The sequence below is a fragment of the Schistocerca piceifrons genome, chromosome 2 (genome assembly GCF_021461385.2).
Source record: "Schistocerca piceifrons isolate TAMUIC-IGC-003096 chromosome 2, iqSchPice1.1, whole genome shotgun sequence".
NCBI lineage: Eukaryota > Metazoa > Arthropoda > Insecta > Orthoptera > Acrididae > Schistocerca > Schistocerca piceifrons.
In genome coordinates this window covers 573,618,098-573,642,689 of record NC_060139.1, presented here as the reverse complement: position 1 = coordinate 573,642,689, position 24,592 = coordinate 573,618,098, and the positions used below count along the sequence as shown (strand labels likewise).

Here is a 24,592-nt window from a genome sequence, read left to right as displayed (position 1 = left end):
TAACAGAAAGCACCATGACAGCTTCGGACAACGTGAACATTGTTGCCGACCATCTGCATTCCTTCATGCTTTGATGCTTTCCTCGCTGCATACGGCAGCTCCCAGCAGGATAACTGTCCGTTTCACAAAACTAGAAACGAGCTACAGTGGTTTAACGAGCACGGTAGTGAACTCATGTTGATGTCTTGGTCACTCTATCTCATCCCGATGTAACGCAGCTGGGACGCTATTGTGCAAACCGCCGACCCATAATTTATGGGAACTGTGTGACTTGTGCGTAGACTGCTGGTGCCACACATCTCTGGAAACCTGCCGAGGACTTGTCGAATGCACGGCACGCAGGATCGCTGCTGTACTGCGGTCCACAGGTTGATCAACACGCTGTTGACCAGGTGGTCATAATATTTTCGATTGTCAGTGTACAGCGAGGAATGCTTCTAAGGTAAGCACAGGAGCAGAGGTACACTATCTGGCGCCCGTAACTGCTCTAGCGTCTAGAGTTAAGCGCCATCAGTAAGTAAATGTCTCTTTCTTGTACAGAATCTCGGAAGGACTAAAGAAAATCCTTGAAGAACGATATTATTTTCGCCGAAACTGTTTAAACAGTCTAAACCACTGTTGACCTATTTGGACTGCACTGTCATTTTCAAGTGGGCAAGTCTAGCAATATACATAGTGCGACACGTTAATACAATTGATCTTATCAAAGATGTCATTTTCTTTAAGTAAAAAAAGAGCAAAATCTTTCCACAACATTAAAATAATTAAACATTACACTTGGGAGCGACTCATCTTCGTCCTCATCTGCACCTGTACCCTACAAACCAGAGGCAGAGGACACTCACCACTGTACTGCGTGCAGGCTTTCTTCACGTTCCATGCGGATACTGGGCGTCCTAAGAATGATTTTTAAACTCCACTGAGTGCGTTGTAATTTGCCTAATATTGTTTTCGTGGTCTTTACAGAATCGGTATGTAGAGAGTTGAAATACATTCCTTGATTCCTCAATAGTTCTTAAATGTTTGTAAGTACGAATCGCGGGATAATTAATGTCTATCTTCCAGCGTCCTTCGGTTCAAGGTTTTCAGCATTTCCGTGAATCTCTATCGTTTGACTGAGGAACCTGTGACCAATCGTGACGTACTTCTTTATATACGAGTGTTCAATATCCCCTGTTATTTCTGTGTGGTATGGGCTCCAGACACTTGAACATGCCTCTAGAATGGGTCACATCAATGTTTAGTAAACGGTATCCTTTTTAAACTGACAACATTTTGCCAGTATCTTTCCAATGAATTGAAGTCTCTCTGCTGCTTTACCTATGACTGAACCTATACAATCATTCCATTGTATATCCTTACAAGTGGATACACCCTCCAGGAATTTGCATGAGTTGACCTGTTACAGCTGAGATTCGTTGACGTTGTAGTCATAAGTACTACGTTTAGCGTTTTGTGGAGTGTGCAATTTTAAGGTCTGGAACATCAAAAGACAATTACCAATTTTTTAACTCCTTTGAAATCTTATCAAGATCTGCCTGGATATTTCTGAAGTTTTTTTTTCCAAATATTACTTCATTATACAGGGTGTTCCATTTGTGTTGACCGAGCGAGGTGGCGCAGTGGTTAGCACACTGGACTCGCATTCGGGAGGACGACGGTTCAATCCCGTCTCCAGCCATCCTGATTTAGGTTTTCCGTGATTTCCCTAAATCGTTTCAGGCAAATGCCGGGATGGTTCCTTTGAAAGGGCACGGCCGATTTCCTTCCCCATCCTTCCCTAACCCGAGCTTGCGCTCCGTCTCTAATGACCTCGTTGTCGACGGGACGTTGAAACAAAACTAACCTAACTTGCGTTGTGCGATTGTTAAGTATTGACGTAACAATCTGTGTCGGACTGAATCTATGTGAAAGGGGTATTTTCTAAATGCGCTTCTGGCCATTAAATTTTCAAATCTAGGAAGGATATAAAGTAATGGAATTCTACTCACTGCGCCACTCCTGTGGATATGTCCATTTCTGTCGGCACGTAAGTGTTGGCGCGCCTTTCTTTGTTGTTGCATGAAGCGAAGCCGCATCGATGATCGCCACGCTGACAGTCTATATAGGGGATTGACTCCAGACCTAGGGATAATTCCTCCCTGAGGGGTAAAATGAAATATTCTGAGGAGTTCAAATGGTTCAAATGGCTCTGAGCACTATGGGACTTAACATCTGTGGTCATCAGTCCCCTAGAACTTAGAACTACTTAAACCTAACTAACCTAAGGACATCACATACATCCATGCCCGAGGCAGGATTCGAACCTGCGACCGTAGCAGTCCCGCGGTTCCGGACTGAGCGCCTGAACCGCTAGACCACCGCGGCCGGCATTTTGAGGAGTGAAAACGAAACAGTTCAGTTGTGTTTGGGTTATGCAATTAATTATTTTTAAAAGATAGTTACTGTTATTACTATTTCGTAAGACTGTAATACAGATTACGTAATTTCCCAATAAGTACAGTTTTTTCAGTGAGTTGTTTCATTAACGTTTGACACAGTGCTGTGATGGTTCCAGCTTCAGAAATGAGAGTATGAATATCTTCCTTACAGAGTCCACCCACTACACATATACTTTGTACCATGCTACTGTGGAAGTAAAATTGAGATCTGCGTATGTCACATATGCTTAAATATCTCACGAAAACGCTTTCTCCGAGTTGCGCGCAGTCCCCGCAATATACTAGAAATTGCCTCTTTATTTACTTCACAAAAACAAACAAAGTAATTGACAGTACAACACAACGGTAACTATGTAATGGCTAATACATCGCTGTAGGGCCGATGTCGTATTATTATTATTACTGTTATCGCTATTATTGACAGTGTTTAGGTACAAAGCATAGTCTTCCAGGTTCTGTCAGTCCAGAACTAAGGAGCCCAATAATCAAGTGACTTACAAAAACTAAGTGTAGTGCACACAATTTAACCTGATTGATTTTAAATGCGGATATACGGTGAGGGTGAAGCACTTATGGTGGAGAGGAAGCATGTTTTCTAACAGCTGTCTGCCCTGAGTTCGGATAACTAGCTTTCTTTCCTAAGATAGCGTTGTATCTAGCACTCACGAGGCCCCGAGAATTGCTTCATCAGACTGTAAAACATAGTTGTTAGAAATAAGCAGTACCAGTAGCGCCAGTGCGTAATTATTTCGTGGTTTAATAAGACACCCACAAAAAGCAAGTATCATCTATCGTAAAAATAAAAGTATTTAAAAAAATTGATTTCATTCTACGTTTTAGTTGGGCACCATTGTTGATGGTGGTGTGGGGAAGGGGCGAGGGGCTACTGGCTAATACCTGATTGCACTCAGGGGTAATGATGGACCACTGATAAAGACTGTCAAATTAGATACAGAGAACTGCTACACATGGCAGCAACAATCTCTCTAACGCGGATGGGCATCGCGTTAAACTGAGCTTAGATAGGTCATTCCCTGTTGCTTCAACTCCATTCCACAGTTCATCAATGATAGTGGCTAGAGAGTGATAGCGTGCCAATTTCTCGACAACCCCTGATCAGATGTTTTCAGTAGAACGTGCCGGCCAAGACAAAAGTCGAACACCCTCTGCATCGAGGTAGGTCTATACAGCACGAGAAACTTGAGGGTTGCGTTATCTTGTTGAAAGATAACGTCACGGATATCTCGAAGATAAGGCACAGCCACAAGCCTTAACACGTTACAGACGTACTGTCTGGTCAACGCTTATGCGAAACAGAGGTGATCGCGTCGTGTACCAGCGACAGCCTGTAGCCTCAAGATAGGTTCTGAGTCTATTTGACAATGACGGATGGAATGTGGCAACGTTCTTTGTTCTCTGAGTCTCCGCACACGGATACATCCATCGTGATAGTATGCACGGAACCAATACTAGTTTGAGAAGACGACGTGGTGGCACTGCCATGTCCAGTGTTATCGCTGGACACATTGCTGTCGACGCGCCTTTCCTGGTTGCCACGTCAAGGGGATACGCAGCAGTAGTCGCCATGCTGACAGTCCGTGGTGCTCCATTTGTCATCGCAATGTGCTTGTGGATAGTTCTTTTACTGTAAACTAGTTAATTTCATGAGTCAAGGTAGGCCTATGTGACGTAGATGTACGATCCTGCACGGCCTAGTGAACAACATATCTGTCCTTTCGGGCGCTAGTCGCAAGGGCAATGGAGTTTCTTCAAGGTGTCGGATACGGCGCTCCTGAACTCATCGACTCTGTGGTTGTGGAATCCCGATCAATCCAAGCAGCGTCATTAACGAATGATAAACCGCAGTCTTGATGGGTGAAGAACCTGTTGCTGTCGAATTTCGACAAATCCAAGTAACCTCCTTACGCGAGGCTTTACATAATCTTCTCACAACCAACCAACAAAAAAATTTTCAGATGTGTGTGAATTTCTATGGGACCAAACTGCTGAGGTAATCGGTCCCTAGACTTACACACTACTTAAACTAACTCATGCTAAGAACAACACATACACCCATGCCCGCGGGAGGACTCGAACCTCCTGCGGGAGAGACCGACTAACCAATATTTACATGGTATGTACAAGTTGTTGGTTTTAACTTGAGACAATTGAATATCTCGAAAACGACACCTCGCACGAAAAAAAATGTTCTAGATGAAAAGTTAATATCAGTAAAGGGTACATCTGTCTGTGCTACAACTGTCTACCTGCTACCCACAGCAGCTGCATGTGTGGGGTCAGTTTTATATTTTCAAACGGAATCACCCGATTTTATTGCATATTCAGATTCTACGCCAAAGACAACGTACGGTTTAGCAAAGCACTCTCCTTCATTCGTGGTAGATGGTACTGTGATCGACAAATATCTAGTGTGCTTGTTTTTGCCATTAAGAATTGATGTATTTGATTCTACATTTCATTTACGATGTAGATGTAAGCCTTGGAGGTCTGACTTTTGATATTTCTGTTTGAAATATACCACAATGTCGCAAATTAGATTATACAATACGATATGGTTAGCCGTTTCCGTGTCTGGTCAGAAACTACGTTTAGCGTGATCCAGGAACAACAATGTAAATGTAATAGTTTTATGTTGCCTTCGGGATGCTTGATTTAGGTAAGTGTCCTTGCCTCTCACCTTTGGGGTGCTTGATTTCGGTGACTGTCCATGGCAACAAGAGCGCGTGTCCTATCACTTCATGGACATTTTTTCACATTACAATGGCTGTGGTTTGCATTCCGCCAGTAGCCGCGTAGCGGCCAGCGCGAGAGTTACAGCGGTTGTACAGGAACAGACACCAAAATCTTTCACACTGATGGCGGGGTGCGACGGCGGCCACCAAAATCAAGCATTCCGATGGTTTGGAGACTGACCACAATCAGTCCCTAGGGAACAGAAAACTTAGTTACCATACAAGTAGCTTATTCGACGAAATGTCAAAGTCCAGCAGTGTTACTTGTACTGCACAGCCACATTTGTAACACTCAAGCAACGTTTGACGATCAGTATCAACCGTTAGAACACGAAGGTTTCCATTTACGTCGTAAATGAAATGTAGACTCAAATGCGTCGGTTCTTTATTGCAATAACAGGCATACTTGATACTTGTAGTTTACAGCGCCATCAAGCGCCCATGAGAAACAATCTGTACGTAACTGTACGTATTTTTTGGCGTAGAATAAAAATCGGGAGGTTTAATTTGAAAACACAAAGCTATCTCCCACCACACTGGAGAGGCGGTTAGGCGGTGACCGGTTGTAGCACAGCTAATATTAACTTTTCACCTAGAACAATTTTTTTCGCACGATGCCTCGTTTTTGAGATATTTAGTTGCCTCTGGTTCAAACAAACACCCTGTAGTAATGTTTAAAGCTTTCCCGGCGTACTGATTGTTCCATAAAAACACGGGAGAACTGCCGGATAACAGTAACGTCCTGCCACGATATTTCGGCGCAGAGTCTTCTGGCCATCTTCAGGTGAGTGCCACTGTAGTAGTACTGTGGCACTCACCTGAAGATGGCCAGAAGACTCTGCGCTGAAATATCGTGGCAGGACGTTACTGATATCCGGCAGTTCTCTCGTGTTTTTATGGAACACCCTGTAGTATGTCCACGGCCTCACTTATATCTGCTTTGCACTGTATAACAGAACGTCACCTTGAACCCTAAACTAGTATAGTGATACTCGATTCAGTAAATAGTTTGGAAGTAACCGATACTCCAATGTCCGATTTGAAGACTATCAGACTCCGTATATTTATCTTTATACACTTTAACCTTGTTTACGTGGCAGTGGCGTCTTCAGCTTATGACTATTGAGTCGCATATAATAGTTTCCGAAGCATATTGAAAATACCATATAGCGTAATCTTGAAGCATGCAGAAAACATTAGCTAGCCTTTTCTGTGCATTCCTCCGTATTTAAACTAATGGCCCGAAACAAATTGGTAACTGTGAGAAACGTAAAATTATTTATTTCTGTAATTTCTTTACATATAATATTTTCTTTTAATATTGTCTTTGGCTTCGAGTTTAACAACTCGAAGAGACTGTCATCTTTGGTCTTGTCGATACGAGATGGATCTTTGGAACACGACGTTCGGGGTCTTTTATTACCAGCGTCGGTTGGGTAAGGTTGTGGTATAGATATGGCGGAAGACGCTTGATTGTAAATTTGGTGAAAGACAATGAGTTTCATTTAATATTTGTGTAGAAGTGTTGTTAAATGTGAGAAGATTCGTTAAATAGTGATATGCATAAACAAAATACCACATGTTACCATACAAACCAGTTAGGCTCATCGTAACATAAAGAAAACCACGGGAACCTCTCAGCGGAATCACTCCTAGACTCAACGAAGCCAACATATACCATGGAGACAATAACGAAGACCTCATCGTAAAAGCTAAGCACCAATACTGTTCGTACTTGTTAGCGACCTCTGTCTAACTTGAAACTCCTGTAGATCCTACATTTATCATGTGGACAAAGAAGTAGGACTTGAAGACTGTGGAAGGAAGAGGTCCGTTAAAACAGTTCGGCTGAAATGCTAATTATCTGCGTATTCAAGCATGTAGTACACTTGATGACAGTCTGACTATTGTTGAGTGCTGCCTTCTTGGTGTTGCAGTTTTAATGGGCAGCAGTGTGCTTTTTGTACTGGGTTGTGATCCGTAGTGCTGTGGCTGAGACGGACTGTGTCGTGGTCTGAAGTCTGTCGCCGCCCGCAGGTTCGACGAGGAGCTGGTGCACACGGTGTGCGGCATCCTGGAGGTGAACTGCTTCGAGGTGCGCTGCGAGAACGGCGCCCTGGTGCGCGGTCTCTACCCGCAGACGGCCATCCTGTCCCACAACTGCATCGCCAACACCGGACACACCATCGCCACGCGCTCCGAGACTGGCGAGCAGCACAGGTCAGCCCAGACAGATAAACTGCAAGTACCAAAACCCTGAGACCGTAGCTTGTGTAGACATCATACTGAAACCAACATCTCAATAAACTGATGGGTGATACGAGTTACAGACAGCTTATGGAGCAATCGTTAATTTTTTTCTTTTTGTTGTACAAGGGATGGTTACGAAGTTTTAAATATCACTGAAAAAAGAAAGGTTAGGTAATTAATTTCTTGTCTGTTTGCAGGGACTTGTCTACTTTCGTGATAAATATTGGAAATACCACATTACCGTAGCATGCCGTTAAAGCAGCCAAAATTAAATGGTGCACCCTATTGATAAAGTGGATTATTATGCGGCAGCTTTGTTTAGACATCTGAAAAACGCTACGACATGCTGACTTGGCGGAAGTGTACGACATCAATGGACCAGTATAGATGGCGCAGCATAGGAACTTCCTTATTTTAAAAAATCATAAAACAGAAAGTATTGGAGATATCACTTTTATTCTCTGTTCTTTCCATAGAGCTACATTTGAAGTTTTCATTAGGGCTTGAAAATGATATCTTGAAGATAGCCACCGTTTTACTCAGTGTATTTTGAGAGTCGAAACAGAAGTTTTGGTCGACTTTATCGAGCAGGTCTCTATGTTGGCGATAGCAGCACGGATATTGTTCCACAGCTCACCCAGGGTCCGTGGACGATTGGTATGCACCTTGGAATCAAGATAGTCCCACAATAAAAAATTGTTGAGGCTAAATCTGGCGAGTGTCCTGGCCACTGAAGATCTTCCCTCAAACAGATGACACGCTTTCGCGCGAGAGGGTCACTGACGCTCGTAATGTGTGAGGCGTGGCGCCGTCTTGTTGGAACCAGATATCCCCCACACCCATTCCTTCAAGTTCGGGAAGAAAAAAACTCCTAGTCAAGTGGACGTAACGCTCAGAAGTGACCGTAAATACCCTATCGTTCTCTTCTAACAACCACGAGCCAACCGACGGCAATAGTGGATGATGAACATCAGTCACACCTTATGTATGCAGGAGGTGCTCATGAAGTTATCCAATATAGCAGGTTTCGTTTATTCACACCGTCAGATGAATGAAAATGTGCCTCGTCGCTGAAGAACACAATGGCCTCATGACGCAACTTTTCGATCAAGGCTCCACGTGCAATTTTTTTCGTGAAACAAAAGCGAGTGGATTAAGCGTGTGTCCCACTGCCAGTGTGTATGGACGACATTTCAAGTATTCATTAAGAATTCATATTACTGTGCGATCAGAAATTGCAAGAGCAGGTGCATGGATGCGTGCAATCGCTTGGGCGAATTGAAAATCGCCTGCGTTACTTTCTCGACGTTCTCTGGTGTCCTGGTGGTTCTCGAAGGCCCTGGTTTCTATTTCTGCGCTCTACAAGTATCCATAAACGTGTCCACCCCATAGCAATGGATGTTCGATCAGGAACACGACGTGCAGGCGTGATATTAAACTGTTTTGCGGATGTAACCTGCATTGTGATGACGGAACTCCTATTGGAAAAGTACGTCGCCAAGCCGAACACGCGCTCCTCTCTCGTCCACTGCAAGCTTTCTGATAAATTAACCTTAGATCCCACTCTTTCGAAAACGCTCAACGGCACACAACAATCAGTAAAGGCCGCTGTATGGCGAGCGTTTCATATAAGGAAGTTCCGGAACCGCACCCAGTATTACACAGTGGTTCGGTGGTGCAAAAGATTCCAGTGTAGTGAAACAAAGCTGAATGACGAAAGAAGAAGTGGTAGATCATCTTTCTGCGATGAACAGGAAACCACAACAGAAGTGAAGGCTCTGGTTCCAAGACCATCGTATGAAAAAGTGAAAATCCGTCACGCGTCAGATTTCACTTATTTCACGACATTTTACCATGATAGAGGTCGTTGCCCACTGGGTTCCGCGACTGGTCACAACTATTAGTAAGGTCCGCCAAACAGACGCGGCAGCGAATATGTTGCAGCTGTGTCAGACCAATCCACATAACTTATTTAGCCGCCTGATCGCCCTCGACGAATGCTGGGTATATCGATGTGACCTCGAGACAAAGGAGCAATGCATGTAGTGTTGACCGACGTCGAAAAGACGGAGAACCAGCCATCATTGGACAAGGTGGTGCTGAGTGTTTCTTGAGGTAATGACAGTGGCACGTAAAGTGCCCTCCGCCACACACCGTTGGGTGGCTTGCGGAGTATAAATGTAGATGTAGATGTAGAGATGTGGTGGTGTGGTCCTAACAGATCATTCTTGCAAGAGGTAAGTCATACAGGAACATAATACCAAAATCTCCTGAACCATGACAGGAGCATAATACCGAAATCCCTGACGAAGTTGCAAGAGGCTGTCCAAAGCTGCCCGAAGGGACGTGTTGCTCCATGGCAAGGCCCAGCTCGTTCTGCACAGGACGCAGACACACACATGCTTCTTGTTCGAACTTATTTGCCCGACCTCCGTATTTCTCCGACGTGGCAGCCACGGATAAGGAAATAACTGCGTGGCAGTCATTTAGAGAATGACAATGGTTTGATTTAAGAGTTTAAGTCTCCCTGGTTAGCCAAAATACAAACTCCTGCAACCAAGGTCCCCGTCAAGTCATCCATCACTGAGATGGAAGTGTCACATTAAGACTGAATGTATAGCGAAGGACTAACACCGTCGTCATGTTTCATCGTTGCAGTTTGATTTTTTCGAGGTGATATTTAAAACTGTGTGACTACCACTCACAGTGTTTTCATTCAAAATGATTTGTTTGTAATAGTGAACAGTTGTGCAGTGCCTGATTGCACGAAAACATCTGTGAAAGGAAGTAATTTCTCGTTATGCATACAGGGTGGTCAGAAACAGTCCGAAAAGCTTGTAAGGGTGTTGAAGGCTAGGTTTGCTGGGAAATAGTCATTAAGGAAAAAAATTCGATACATTCCGCCGTTTCCGAGTTAATAATCATTGAAGTTAGTCAAATGGCTCTGAGCACTATGCGACTTAACTGCTGAGGTCATCTGTCCCCTAGAACTTATAAGTACTTAAACCTAACTAACCTAAGGACATCACACACATCCATGCCCGAGGCAGGATTCGAACCTGCGACCGAAGCAGTCGCGCGGTTCCAGACTGAAGCTCCTAGAACCGCTCGGCCATCACGGCCGGCTTGAAGTTAGTCAGTCAATCAGACCGTTGCGCACGCAAATTCAAACCCGCCATATACAATTAGTGGCAGGGTTCAAGCCTGACTATTGTCCCATGTCCAATTTTTCTATCATTCTCTTGTTTTTAGGCAACAAACGAAAAACACCGGCTCTGGTGGGCCGCTTGAATTTCGCGCGCAACGGCTTGATTGGCAAACTTCAATGCTACTTATCTCGAAAACGCCGTGACGTATCGAATTTTTTTCTTAATAGTTAAGTATCAGCACAATCTACCCTGCAACATCCTTACGAGTTTTTCAGACTGTTTCTGACCACCATGTGTAAAGTTTGCTAAGACACCCTTCTAAATCAAGTTATTTGATGTTAGACTGAAGATAAGCAGTAATATCGTTACCATGCAATTGCGAACGGCCTTTTTTTAAGCCATATTTGTCAGTGTGAAAAGTACCTATGAATGGCTAGGTAAATCACTTTAAAGGTCAGATAAACGCAATGGCATATCAGCAGGAAACTGCTCAGACCAACCTTCAAGTTGATGACAGCTTTACCTTCTGTATCTGTCTCATGAAAGCACTTGCCGTCTTTCTTTCACTCTGTCTCTGTCAAAGATACGAAGTTAATAACTCGTTTTTACGAAATCATGAATACTAGAAATAGTTTCCTACAGATGAAGTAATACCAGGAATGCCTTCCCACAGATGAAATACGAAGAAAAGTTAACGTGTTACACGGAAGAGGAAAATTTTTATGGCAAGCGTTCATACAAACCGACACGTGTCAACATTTTCGAAGGATTTTTTTTATACTAAGGCTTTTGATATCAGAAGAAAACTAAAACCAGATGCTGTGTCACCAGATTTTATTTTCGTCCGGCTTTAGCCTCTAGAGGAAAAAAGAGGTAGCTGTCATTTAACTGAAATGCGAAAGAATTGTTACCTTAATCGGACAGTGAAATGTGCGATGCATTTTGTCTGCATTGCCCTTGATATGACAAAGGTTTTTAGGAAGCAAAATGTTAATATTATCTGACTCGTGATATTTTTCTGATTAATCAATGTTTTGTGATAAATTCTGCTTCTTGTTTCAATATTGTTTCAATATCCACACCGGCTTTCTTAAAACTCGTAAAAGCAAACGTATTTTTATGGGAAAACTGAACGTTATGTCTAAAATCGGATGCCATTTTTGTTTTTTCACACTTTAACAAACATTTCTTAGGAATCGTCAGTTAGCGATACGCTTCGTACCACACTCAGGCATTCTCTTCTAGTTAAGTGTGGATGGTGACCCAGATGGTGCACATTACAGCAAAGAGGAGAAAAAGTAATTCTGGCAGTATAAACGTAAAGCGAGAATATCTCACTCTTTGTTAGAATCTTTTTTGCTTTGACCGCCAAAATCCTTTGTTAATCAATCACCATAATTTAAATGTTTCGCGTATAATGACCAATAAAAAATAGTCGTCGGAATAATATCGGCATTTACGCTGATGCCATGAATTTCGTTAACTGTACTGCTTCAAACATAATATTAACACAGTACGTCACTCAGTTGTTGCGTCACTCCAGTTGTACGCTTTACTTCACCTGAAAAAGAAAAACTATGTCAGGTCCACATCTCACTGCAGTTAATGACAGAGACTCCGTTTTGTTCCACCTGTCACGTGACTGGGGGGTTGGTTTCAAAGCTTCGTATTGCAGAGATAGTGGAGACATGCCCTGTCTATGTTTATCTTTGGTCAAAGCTAACACCTGATGTTCTTCCACCTTCCTTCCGGTGAACGACTTTTTTGTTACATGTTGCGTGTATTATCTTTGTCGTGCATCTTATTACTTCGTCAGGGAGGGTGAGCGTGGGCAGAGGGCAACGACCGTGCGCAAACCGGGATTTTTCTCCGTTCTGCCAGCTGCGTCACTGTCGAGAAGCGCTGTTTAGTTCGCGGGGGCTCTTGGGTTGCTGCTCGTTATTTTTGTGTTCTATCGAGCTTGTTTGTTCTGTATGACAATGATAATGCTGACTTATGCTATGGCTTTATGTGAAAACTACTGTATAAGAAGAAAATTAAAAGTAGTAGTATTACCTATCACAGTTTTCCCAAAGATCCAGAAACATGTGCTCGGTGGGTTCAACTCTGCGGAATAAGTGATGGCAATCACATTACAAATGCTACTTTCTGTAGCTTGTATTTTAAAGAGGACGATTATTTACGAGATCCACAGCCTGAGCAATTGAAACTTCTACAAAAGAATATCTTAAAACTGACTGCAGTATGTACATTGCTTCTTATTAAAGACATTTCTGATGATGTTCCGTCCTCAAGTGAATAGGTATCGCAAATAAATAATATAAGGTACGCTCTTTAAACTCACAAACGAATACTAAACACACCAGCTGCCCTGTCACCAAAGAAGAAAAAAGCTGATTACAGCATAGAATCAGAAAAAGAGGATAAAATCAAGATACTACTAACACTAATGAGAGATGTCTGCGTTTAATAACACAATATGATAAAGTTTTTACAGGCAAACATATTAAATGTCTCGTCAAACGCAAGAAGAGAGCATTTTACATTCGGGAAGATATAAGAAAAACTTTGGTTTTACACTCTTCGTCTGGAAAAATTTTGTGCAGTATATATACAGCAAAGACGATGGGTATATCATTAGCGGGATTTTCAGAAATGGTGTGTATTCAGTTTTTTTCCGGTTTCATCCTGACATTCTGATCAGAGTGTGACAGTTAATCAAACTTCAATTTAATTATACTCGTGTCACTTAACTATAATAAGGCGTTTTTTTAATTATTTCGTACCTGCATGAAAAAGATGTTAAACGCTATTGCCGATTGTGACTCGCAAAATGTGCTTAATACACTGAAAACTCTTATGATCGTTGCATTTGCAGTGCTATTGAAAATGAGGATGACAGGTTAGAAGTTATCTAATATAAAATATTGAGTAAAATAATACACGCCTCAAGAGTAGTCCTAATCAACTGTTTCACTCTTTCCATTACAAATGAGGTTCATAGCTGTAGGAAGTAGTAGCATTCTACATTTGCATCTAAGTGATTACTCTGCTATTTTAAATAAAGGGCGTGGCAGAGGGTTCAATGAATCACCTTCAAACTGTCTCTACCGTTCCACTCTCGAATGGCACGCGGGAAAAAAGAGCACTTAAATTTTTCCTGCGAGCCCTGATTTCTCTTATTTTATCGTGATTCTCACTTCTTCCTATGTAGGTGGGTACCAACGAAATTTTTCCCAATCGGAGGAGAAAACTGAAATTTCATGAGACGATTCCGTCGCAACGATAAACTCTTTTGTCTCTTTTGTTTTACTGATTCCCACTCCAATTCACGTATCATGTCTAAGGCACTATCTCCCCTATTTCGCGATAATACAAAACGAGCTGCCCTTCTTTGAACTTTTTCGATGTCATCCGTCAGTCCCACCTGATACGGATCCCACGCCGCACAGCAATACTCCAGAATAGAGCGGACAATCGTGGTGTAAGCGGTTTCTTTAGTAGACCTGTTGCATCTTCTAAGTGTTCTGCCAATGAACAGCAATCTTTGGTTTGCTCTACCCACAACATTGTCTATGTGATCGTTCCAATTTAGGTTATTTATAATTGTAATCCTTAAGTATTTAGTTGAATTTACAGTCATATTTGTGTGACTTATCGTGTAATCGTAATTTAGCGGATTTCTTTTAGTACTCATGTGAATAACATCACACTTTTGTTAATTCAGGATAAATTGCCACTTTTCGCACCATACAGATGTCTGACCTAAATCGTTTTGCAGTTCGCTTTGGTCATCTGATGACTTTACAAGACGGTAAATGACACCATCATCTGTAAAAATCTAAGAGGGCAAATCAGATTGTCTCCTATGTCGTTAATATAGATAAGGAACAATAGAGGGCCTATAACACTTCGTTGGGGAACGCTGGATATTACTTATGTTTTACTCGATGACTTTCCGTCTATTGTCTATCACGAATCCAGTCGAACAACTGAGGCGATGTTCCATAGCCACGCAGTTTGGTTAGAAGACGCTTGTGAGGAACGGTGTCGAAAGCCATCTGGAAATATGGAATCAATTTGACATCCTTTGTCGATAGCACTCATTACTTCATGAGTATAAAGAGCTAGTTGTGTTTCACAAGAACGATATTTTCTGAATCCGTGTTGACTATGTGTCAATAAATCGTTTTCTTCAAGGTAATTCATAATGTTCTATCACAGTATACGTTCCAAAACCCTACTGCAAATCGACGTTAGTGATATGAGCGTGTAATTCAGCGGATTACTCCTATTTCCCTTTTTGGTTATTGGTGTGACTTGAGCAATTTTCCAGTCTTTAGGTACGGATCTTTCTGTGAGCGATTGGTTGTATATAATTGCTACATATGGAGCTATTTTATAGACGTACTCTGAGAGGAACCTGACTAGTATACTATCTGGACCGGAGGCCTTGCCTTTATTAATTGATTTAAGCTGCTTTGCTTCACCGAGGATATCTACTTCTATGTTTCTCATCTTGGCAGTTGTTCTTGATTGGAATTCAGGAATATTTACTTCGTCCTCTTTGGTGAAGGAGTTTCGGAAAATAGTGTTTAATAATTCTGCTTTAGTGGCACTGTCATCAGTGACTTCACCGTTGTTATCGCGCAGTAAAGGTATTGATTGCGTCTTGCCTCTGGTGTGCTTTATGTATGACCAGAATCTCTTTAGGCTTTCTGCGAGATTCCGAGACAGAGTTTCGTTGTCGAAATTATGAAATTCATCTCGCATTGAACATTTCACTCCAATGTGCTTATGTTTATATCACACCGCTAATTCATTACATTGCCCTTTAGTTTGAGTAAATTAACGTTAGTTTAAGCGGAGTAGCGCCACACCCGAACGTCTTGCACTGCTACAGCTTCTCGACAGTGTTGTCACATCGGAAAATGCTTTGGCACAACGTTCTATGTGGTAATCTTGCCACCTCGTGATAAGAAAATCCCACCCCTATCATTAGTTTAAGAATTGATGTACCAGAGATATCAAGTACTTTTAACAAGATTTCACTATAACTGTGAGGTTTTGGTCGAAATTGTTATTGGCATACATGTCGACAACTGAAAATGGGAGTCCGTCCAGGAACGCATAATAAATAGGGCTAATAATTAAGAGTATAACGCGACTCGTGAAATGTCGCTTAAATAATAACATCCAGTAACGCATGAAGGAAATGTATTGGTCAGGTTACTACTTCTCCCGCTGTCTCCATATTCGTCCCCAAATAACTATCATTCAGAATTAGGTGCGGCTGTGTTTACAGGTAACAAAAAGGCTGAATGGTTGATGCAGTATTGGAGCCTCTATCTTATTTTTTCACCTATCATTCCTTACTCTTCCCCCCATGAACCATAGACCTTGCCGTTGGTGGGGAGGCTTGCGTGCCTCAGCGATACAGATGGCCGTACCGTAGTTGCAACCACAACGGAGGGGTATCTGTTGAGAGGCCAGACAAACGTGTGGTTCCTGAAGAGGGGCAGCAGCCTTTTCAGTAGTTGCAGGGGCAACAGTCTGGATGATTGACTGATCTGGCCTTGCAACACTAACCAAAACGGCCTTGCTGTGCTGGTACTGCGAACGGCTGAAAGCAAGGGGAAACTACGGCCGTAATTTTTCCCGAGGGCATGCAGCTTTACTGTATGATTAAATGATGATGTCGTCCTCTTGGGTAAAATATTCCGGAGGTAAAATAGTCCCACATTCGGATCTCCGGGCGGGGACTACTCAGGAGGACGTCGTTATCAGGAGAAAGAAAACTGGCGTTCTACGGATCGAAGCGTGGAATGTCAGATCCCTTAATCGGGCAGGTAGGTTAGAAAATTTAGAAAGGGAAATGGATAGGTTAAAGTTGGATATAGTGGGAATTAGTGAAGTTCGGTGGCAGGAGGAACAAGACTTTTGGTCAGGTGAATACAGGGTTATAAATACAAAATCAAATAGGGGTAATGGAGTAGGTTTAATAATGAATAAAACAATAGGAGTGCGGGTAAGCTACTACAAACAGCACAGCGAACGCATTGTTGTGGCCAAGATAGACACGATAGTAGTACAAGTCTATGTGCCAACTAGCTCTGCAGATGACGAAGAAATTGAAGAAATGTATGATGAAATAAAAGAAATTATTCAGATAGTGAAGGGAGACGAAAATTAAATAGTCATGGGTGACTGGAATTCGGTAGTAGGAAAAGGGAGAGAAGGAAACGTAGTAGGTGAATATGGATTGGGGGTAAGAAATGAAAGAGGAAGCCGCCTGGTAGAATTTTGCACAGAGCATAACTTAATCATAGCTAACACTTGGTTTAAGAATCATCAAAGAAGGTTGTATACGTGGAAGAACCCTGGAGATACTAAAAGGTATCAGATAGATTATATAATGGTAAGACAGAGATTTAGGAACCAGTATTTAAATTGTAAGACATTTCCAGGGGCAGATGTGGACTCTGACCACAATCTATTGGTTATGAACTGTAGATTAAAACTGAAGAAATTGCAAAAAGGTGGGAATTTAAGGAGATGGGACTTGGATAAACTGACTACACCAGAGGTTGTAGAGAGCTTCAGGGAGAGCATTAGGGAACGATTGACAAGAATAAGGGAAAGAAATATGGTAGAGGAAGAATGGGTAGCTTTGAGGGATGAAGTAGTGAAGGCAGCAGAGGATCAAGTAGGTAAAAAGACGAGGGCTAATAGAAATCCTTGGTTGACAGAAGAAATACTGAATTTAATTGACTAAAGGAGAAAATATAAAAATGCAGTAAATGAAGCAGGCAAAGAGAAATACAAACGTCTCAAAAAGGTGATCGACAGGAAGTGCAAAATGGCTAAGCAGGCATGGCTAGAGGACAAATGTAAGGGTATAGAGGCTTATCTCACTAGAGGTATGATAGATACTGCCTACAGGAAAATTTAAGAGACCTTTGGAGAAAAGAGAACGACTTGTATGAATATCAAGAGCTCAGATGGAAACCCAGTTCTAAGCAAAGAAGGGAAAGCAGAAAGGTGGAAGGAGTATATAGAGGGTCTATACAAGGGCGATGTACTTGAGGACAATATTATGGAAATGGAAGAGGATGTAGATGAAGATGAAATGGGAGATATGATACTGCGTGAAGGGTTTGACAGAGCACTGAAAGACCTGACTCGAAACAAGGCCCCGGGAGTAGACAACATTCCATTAGAACTACTGACAGCCTTGGGAGAGCCAGTCCTGACGAAACACTACCATCTGATGAGCAAAATGTATGAGACAGGTGAAATACCCTCAGACTTCAAGAAGAATATAATAATTCCAATCCCAAAGAAAGCAGGCGTTGACAAATGTGAAAATAACCGAACTATCAGTTTAATAAGTCACGGCTGCAAAATACTAATGCAAATTCTTTACAGACGAATGGAAAAATTGGTAGAAGCCGACCTTGGGGAAGATCAGTTTGGATTCCGTAGAAATATGGGGACACGTGAGGCAATACTGACCCTACGACTTATTTTAGAAGCTAGATTAAGAAAAGGCAAACCTACGTATCTAGCATTTGTAGACTTAGAGAAAGCTTTTGACAATGTTGACTGGAATACTCTCTTTAAAATTCTGAAGGTGGCAGGAGTAAAATACAGGGAGCGAAAGGCTATTTACAATTTGTACAGAAAGCAGATGGCAGTTATAAGAGTCGAGGGACATGAAAGGGAAGCAGCGGTTGGGAAGGGAGTGAGACAGGATTGTAGCCTCTCCCCGATGTTATTCAATCTGTATATTGAGCAAGCAGTAAAGGAAACAAAAGAAAAGTTCGGAGTGGGTATTAAAATCCATGGAGAAGAAATAAAAACTTTGAGGTTCGCCGATGACATTGTAATTCTGTCAGAGACAGCAAAGGACTTGGAAGAGCAGTTGAACGGAATGGATAGTGTCTTGAAAGGAGGGTATAAGATGAACATCAACAAAAGCAAAACGAGGATAACGGAATGTAGTCGAATTAAGTCGGGTGATGATGCGGGAATTAGGTTAGGAAATGAGACACTTAAAGTAGTAAATGAGTTTTGCTATTTGGGGAGCAAAATAAGTGATGGTGGTCGAAGTAGAGAGGATATAAAATGTAGACTGGCAATGGCAAGTAAAACGTTTCTGAAGAAGAGAAATTTGTTAACATCGAGTATAGATTTAAGTGTCAGGAATTCGTTTCTGAAAGTATTTGTATGGAGTGTAGTCATGTATGGAAGTGAAACATGAACGATAAATAGTTTAGACAAGAAGAGAATAGAAGCTTTCGAAACGTGGTGCTATAGAGGAATGCTGAAGATAAGGTGGGTAGATCACATAACTAATGAGGAGATACTTAATAGAATTGGGGAGAAGAGGAGTTTGTGGCACAACTTGACTAGAAGAAGGGATCGGTTGGTAGGACATTTTCTGAGGCATCAAGGGATCACCAATTTAGCTTTGGAGGGCAGCGTGGAGGGTAAAAATCGTGGAGGGAGACCAAGAGATGAATACACTAAGCAGATACAGAAGGATGTAGGCTGCAGTACGTACTGGGAGATGAAGAAGCTTGCTCAGGATAGAGTAGCGTGGAGAGCTGCATCAAACCAGTCTCAGGACTGAAGACCACAACAACAAGAACATTCCTTACTCAACGATGTTGAGTGGGTTGCTGTACAACTTTGTTCTTTTCAGCCAATCGTCCCATTAGGCTGGGAGTGGGGTATGGGCTTCCCAAATGGGAATATTTGGGAAGAGATTTGCAAGCCCAGTATTCACCTGGTAAACAAGGGGAACTGTGGTATCCTCGTCGCCACTGTTGTATACTCAACGTCACTGTAGAGTGTTGTATTGTAGAAATCGAGGGAGAGCATGTTGCTATTGGTGACCAGTATCTTCTTTCTTCAACACAAATGCACACGTGGATTAACGTGGTCTTTATTTACATGAACAGGCAGCTGCTACTTAACTTGAATAGAATCCATGAGTTGTGGTACAAGCTCCTCAGTAACAGTCCTGTTGCACACAATATCGGTAATCTTGCTATAGTCACAATTCTGGTATATACACTCCTGGAAATGGAAAAAAGAACACATTGACACCGGTGTGTCAGACCCACCATACTTGCTCCGGACACTGCGAGAGGGCTGTACAAGCAATGATCACACGCACGGCACAGCGGACACACCAGGAACCGCGGTGTTGGCCGTCGAATGGCGCTAGCTGCGCAGCATTTGTGCACCGCCGCCGTCAGTGTCAGCCAGTTTGCCGTGGCATACGGAGCTCCATCGCAGTCTTTAACACTGGTAGCATGCCGCGACAGCGTGGACGTGAACCGTATGTGCAGCTGACGGACTTTGAGCGAGGGCGTATAGTGGGCATGCGGGAGGCCGGGTGGACGTACCGCCGAATTGCTCAACACGTGGGGCGTGAGGTCTCCACAGTACATCGATGTTGTCGCCAGTGGTCGGCGGAAGGTGCACGTGCCCGTCGACCTGGGACCGGACCGCAGCGATGCACGGATGCACGCCAAGACCGTAGGATCCTACACAGTGCCGTAGGGGACCGCACCGCCACTTCCCAGCAAATTAGGGACACTATTGCTCCTGGGGTATCGGCGAGGACCATTCGCAACCGTCTCCATGAAGCTGGGCTACGGTCCCGCACACCGTTAGGCCGTCTTCCGCTCACGCCCCAACATCGTGCAGCCCGCCTCCAGTGGTGTCGCGACAGGCGTGAATGGAGGGACGAATGGAGACGTGTCGTCTTCAGCGATGAGAGTCGCTTCTGCCTTGGTGCCAATGATGGTCGTATGCGTGTTTGGCGCCGTGCAGGTGAGCGCCACAATCAGGACTGCATACGACCGAGGCACACAGGGCCAACACCCGGCATCATGGTGTGGGGAGCGATCTCCTACACTGGCCGTACACCACTGGTGATCGCCGAGGGGACACTGAATAGTGCACGGTACATCCAAACCGTCATCGAACCCATCGTTCTACCATTCCTAGACCGGCAAGGGAACTTGCTGTTCCAACAGGACAATGCACGTCCGCATGTATCCCGTGCCACCCAACGTGCTCTAGAAGGTGTAAGTCAACTACCCTGGCCAGCAAGATCTCCGGATCTGTCCCCCATTGAGCATGCTTGGGACTGGATGAAGCGTCGTCTCACGCGGTCTGCACGTCCAGCACGAACGCTGGTCCAACTGAGGCGCCAGGTGGAAATGGCATGACAAGCCGTTCCACAGGACTACATCCAGCATCTCTACGATCGTCTCCATGGGAGAATAGCAGCCTGCATTGCTGCGAAAGGTGGATATACACTGTACTAAGGCCGACATTGTGCATGCTCTGTTGCCTGTGTCTATGTGCCTGTGGTTCTGTCAGTGTGATCATGTGATGTATCTGACCCCAGGAATGTGTCAATAAAGTTTCCTCTTCCTGGGACAATGAATTCACGGTGTTCTTATTTCAATTTCCAGGAGTGTAAGTACTACCTAGCCTGTGATCCACTCTGCTAGTGGACTGACAGACGCAAACTGGAGTGTGAGTTAGTCACGCCCTGCAGTCGGTTTCAGAGGCGTAAATGCTTGCTGTCGAGAGGGCTTTGGCGGTGTGATGCTTGTCGGTGTGTCTCTGGTCTCTTTCTTGATAGGTGCGCTCTATCCAGCACCTAGTATCGATCTTCGTGCTTCATCGTTGCCGATCAGTGTGTTGGCGGTAACTTACACCAGTACATAAGCCGCCCAAAAACTACGGTTTTTCCAGAATTAAGGGATTGAAGTTATTTTAAGTTTTTTTCTGGGGCAAAGTATCCCACACAAAAATTAAAGTTTCGTGCGTATGTATGTTTGCGTCTACATTTGCATGTGCGTGTGTGTGTGTGTGTGTGTGTGTGTGTGTGTGTGTGTGTGTATGTGTGTGTGTGAAAGTAGACTACGGCAGTCAGTGTATTAGAGCAAAGATGAAGGCAACACTTGCTTTTATGTTTTGGTTCGTTTGAGATATTCGCGAGTAATTTGTAATTTGGGTTTGATCGATGTGTGTAAAGTGATGAGGGAATAGTGTATAAAGGAAGTAGGAGATAAGTGCGGTGCTGGCGAGACACCTGGTGGAGACGGTGTTGGTGCTGCGGCAGGCTGAAGCTGCACGTGACGGTGCGCGTGCCGGCGGGCGGCGAGCTGTTCACGTCGTACACGCACTCGCTGGACCCCACGATGGTGCGGCGAGAGATGCTGTCGCGCGGCAAGTTCTTCGAGTGCTGCTGCGAGCGCTGCAAGGACCCCACCGAGCTGGGCACCAACCTCAGCACGCTCAAGTGCAGCAAGTGCGACAACGGTGTGCTGCTCTCCGCCGATCCTCTCGGTGAGTACCCGCCCTTGCAAGCTGCTGCACCATTCACACCAAAACCTCACATAAATAACCTGTCGCACCACCCCCGTAACTTGCATTGTTTGCTGTGTTTTGATCGGAAATCTCCCTCTCAATACTCTTTTAACTACAAGAAATCTCTATGCACTGATACCCGTGTAATGGAGGTAAAACTAAACTTGCGTTCTCACAACGTAAGTACCGTGGCGCAAATTGTCAAAACCGAAAAAAATGTAATATCTATCTTTGTCATCAATAGACGAAAATGCAACAGTGGCAGACACTGTAGCAGTTAAGCACCTCTGCCACATGCAAGTCGACCGCCTGTAGAACTACGAATCTGCCGCAAGGCAGGTGGAACTAAGTTTCTTCGCGCAGCCACCTGAAGCATAATGTCTCCAACCACCGTCTTCTCATTGCCACTGCCTCTGGGCTCATGAGTACGACATCGCTCCACTCCACTAGACTGTCGGATTCGTCGTCTCCCTGTGCTGTAGCACCACAGAAGAATGACTCTGTCAATAATACTCGTCGAGAGACGATAAACTCTGAAACAACCCCTCATGATACCTGTGCTACCGTGACCTGTGTCGTGTGGAAAGCTCTGAACTTAGCCACGTTACCATCAAGTTTCACTGATTGCATCCTGATGATGATGATGATTATGGCTTGTGGGGCACTCAACATCATGGCACCATACAAATTCCCAGTCTTTCCAGTTCCAATATCGTCACTTCCCAGATGATGATGAGATGATGAGGACAACACAAACATCCAGTCCCCGGGCGGAGAAAAGCCCCGAACGGACACGGAATCGAACCCGGGACCCCATGTTCCAGAGAAAGCAATGCTAGCCACTAGACCATGAGCTGCCGACTGATCGCATTCTGCGACAGACATTGCGCTTCTGGAGCCTCGAGAGTCAGTTCCTTTTACTTTCCTTACCTTCTTGTTGACTTTAAATGTGGCCAGATACAACAATATTTGATGGCCAGTAAATACCGTTGCTGTAAAAATGACTATTTATTCTTTGTAGGTTGCAGCATATTCTACTACCTACCAAAATTATTTACTTCTAAAACTCAGTATTTGTTTAAAATCAAAATGGTTCAAATGGCTCTGAGCACTATGCGACTTAACTTTTGAGGTCATCAGTCGCCTAGAACTTAGAACTAATTAAACCAAACTAACCTAAGGACATCACACACATCCATGCCCGAGGGAGGATTCGAACCTGCGACCGTAGCGGTCGCTCGGTTCCAGACTGTAGCGCCTAGAACCGCTCGGCCACTCCGGCCCGCTGTTTAAAATCACTGTCTAAAACTTGAGAAGGACAACGCGCCGGAAACGAAAGCACACACAGCTGTGCAACACAGAATTATAATCAGTGGACTCACAGAAGTCGTAAATATGTATGTATTTGGCAAAAAGCTAAACATATGGCTGAAATAGTACACACGGCGGATAAAAGCAAACTGATAACAAGATCAGAGTACAATAGAGGACGTCTAATAGAGCAAAATTTTCCACATGAACATAGGACGAAAACGCACCGCTGTGGATCTGCGGCCATAAAACGACAGCCAGTCAGCGACGAGCTCAGCTTGTCCAGAAAGCGAACGTATTTGGATGTGTGTTAGCAATGTGGTTTTATCCGAATAAGTAGCTGCACTATTGTGCAACAATTGTTGTGCTCCACTACAGGTGTTCCCGTCAGCTGTACCGTACCGGACTCATCGTCAACATCACAGAAAATTCGCGACCAACGCAGACAGCCGTCGATAGCAGATAAAGTTTTCTTGGCTTCGACTTATCATCTGGAACAGTTGGCTTCGGCTAACATAATTAGTAACTACATTATTTACCATAACAGTTGCTAGCTGGAGTTATGCATTTTAAACACACGAACTTGCGCTCTCTCGTCGCTGACTGGTTGTTGTTTCATGTAGTTCCACAACACTGCGTTTTCTGACCTTATTATTCGGTTGTTTTTCTTCATCTTGTTTGTTAACACATGCTATACTTCAAAGAAGTATTTCTCAGAACAGAGGTCGCTGTGTTGTGGTAGATCCTCCTTTATTCATCGAATAATTTGTAGTTTCAATTTAGTGATTAAAACACAGTGAAGTGGAATAGAATGCACACTTAACTATGGTACATGTGGACGTGCTACGTCATTTTCGGAGTACCCGTAGTGAAATAGTCCAATACTAAGAGCCACAGCGATCACATGACCAAAGATGCATCAGAAATATCAACTATACAGCCGGATCTTTGCCATACGCATATTAACATATCTCTGTAGAGCCTTGCAGAAAACTGATTATAGTTAACAGAGTGATGATGAATTATTGATCATGCAACGTGGTCTGCGGTTTGTCAAATTGTGTGTGAAAAGTCAACAAGGGATCTATTATAGAGTTTGCATCGTCTAGGGCATGCAGCTCTACAGTATAGTTAAATGATCACGACATCCTCTTAGGTAAAATATTCCGGAAGTAAAATACTCCTCCAATCGGACCTCCGGGAGCGGGCTACTCAAGAGGAAGTCTCAGTCAGAAAAAGCAACTGGCATTCTGCGGGTCGGAAGTTCGAATTTTAAATCCCTTAATCG

At 43.6% G+C, this 24,592-nt stretch overlaps 1 protein-coding gene across 1 annotated transcript in view; it reads left to right on the top strand.

The window, feature by feature from the left end:
• Window positions 1–24,592, top strand: part of LOC124777165 (SET domain-containing protein SmydA-8) — a 240,848-nt gene that overhangs the window by 143,437 nt on the left and 72,819 nt on the right. The window contains exons 4-5 of the mRNA XM_047252472.1: window positions 7,232–7,414; window positions 21,746–21,972. Coding sequence (XP_047108428.1) covers window positions 7,232–7,414; window positions 21,746–21,972 — 410 coding nt within the window. The remainder of the gene's footprint in view (window positions 1–7,231; window positions 7,415–21,745; window positions 21,973–24,592) is intronic.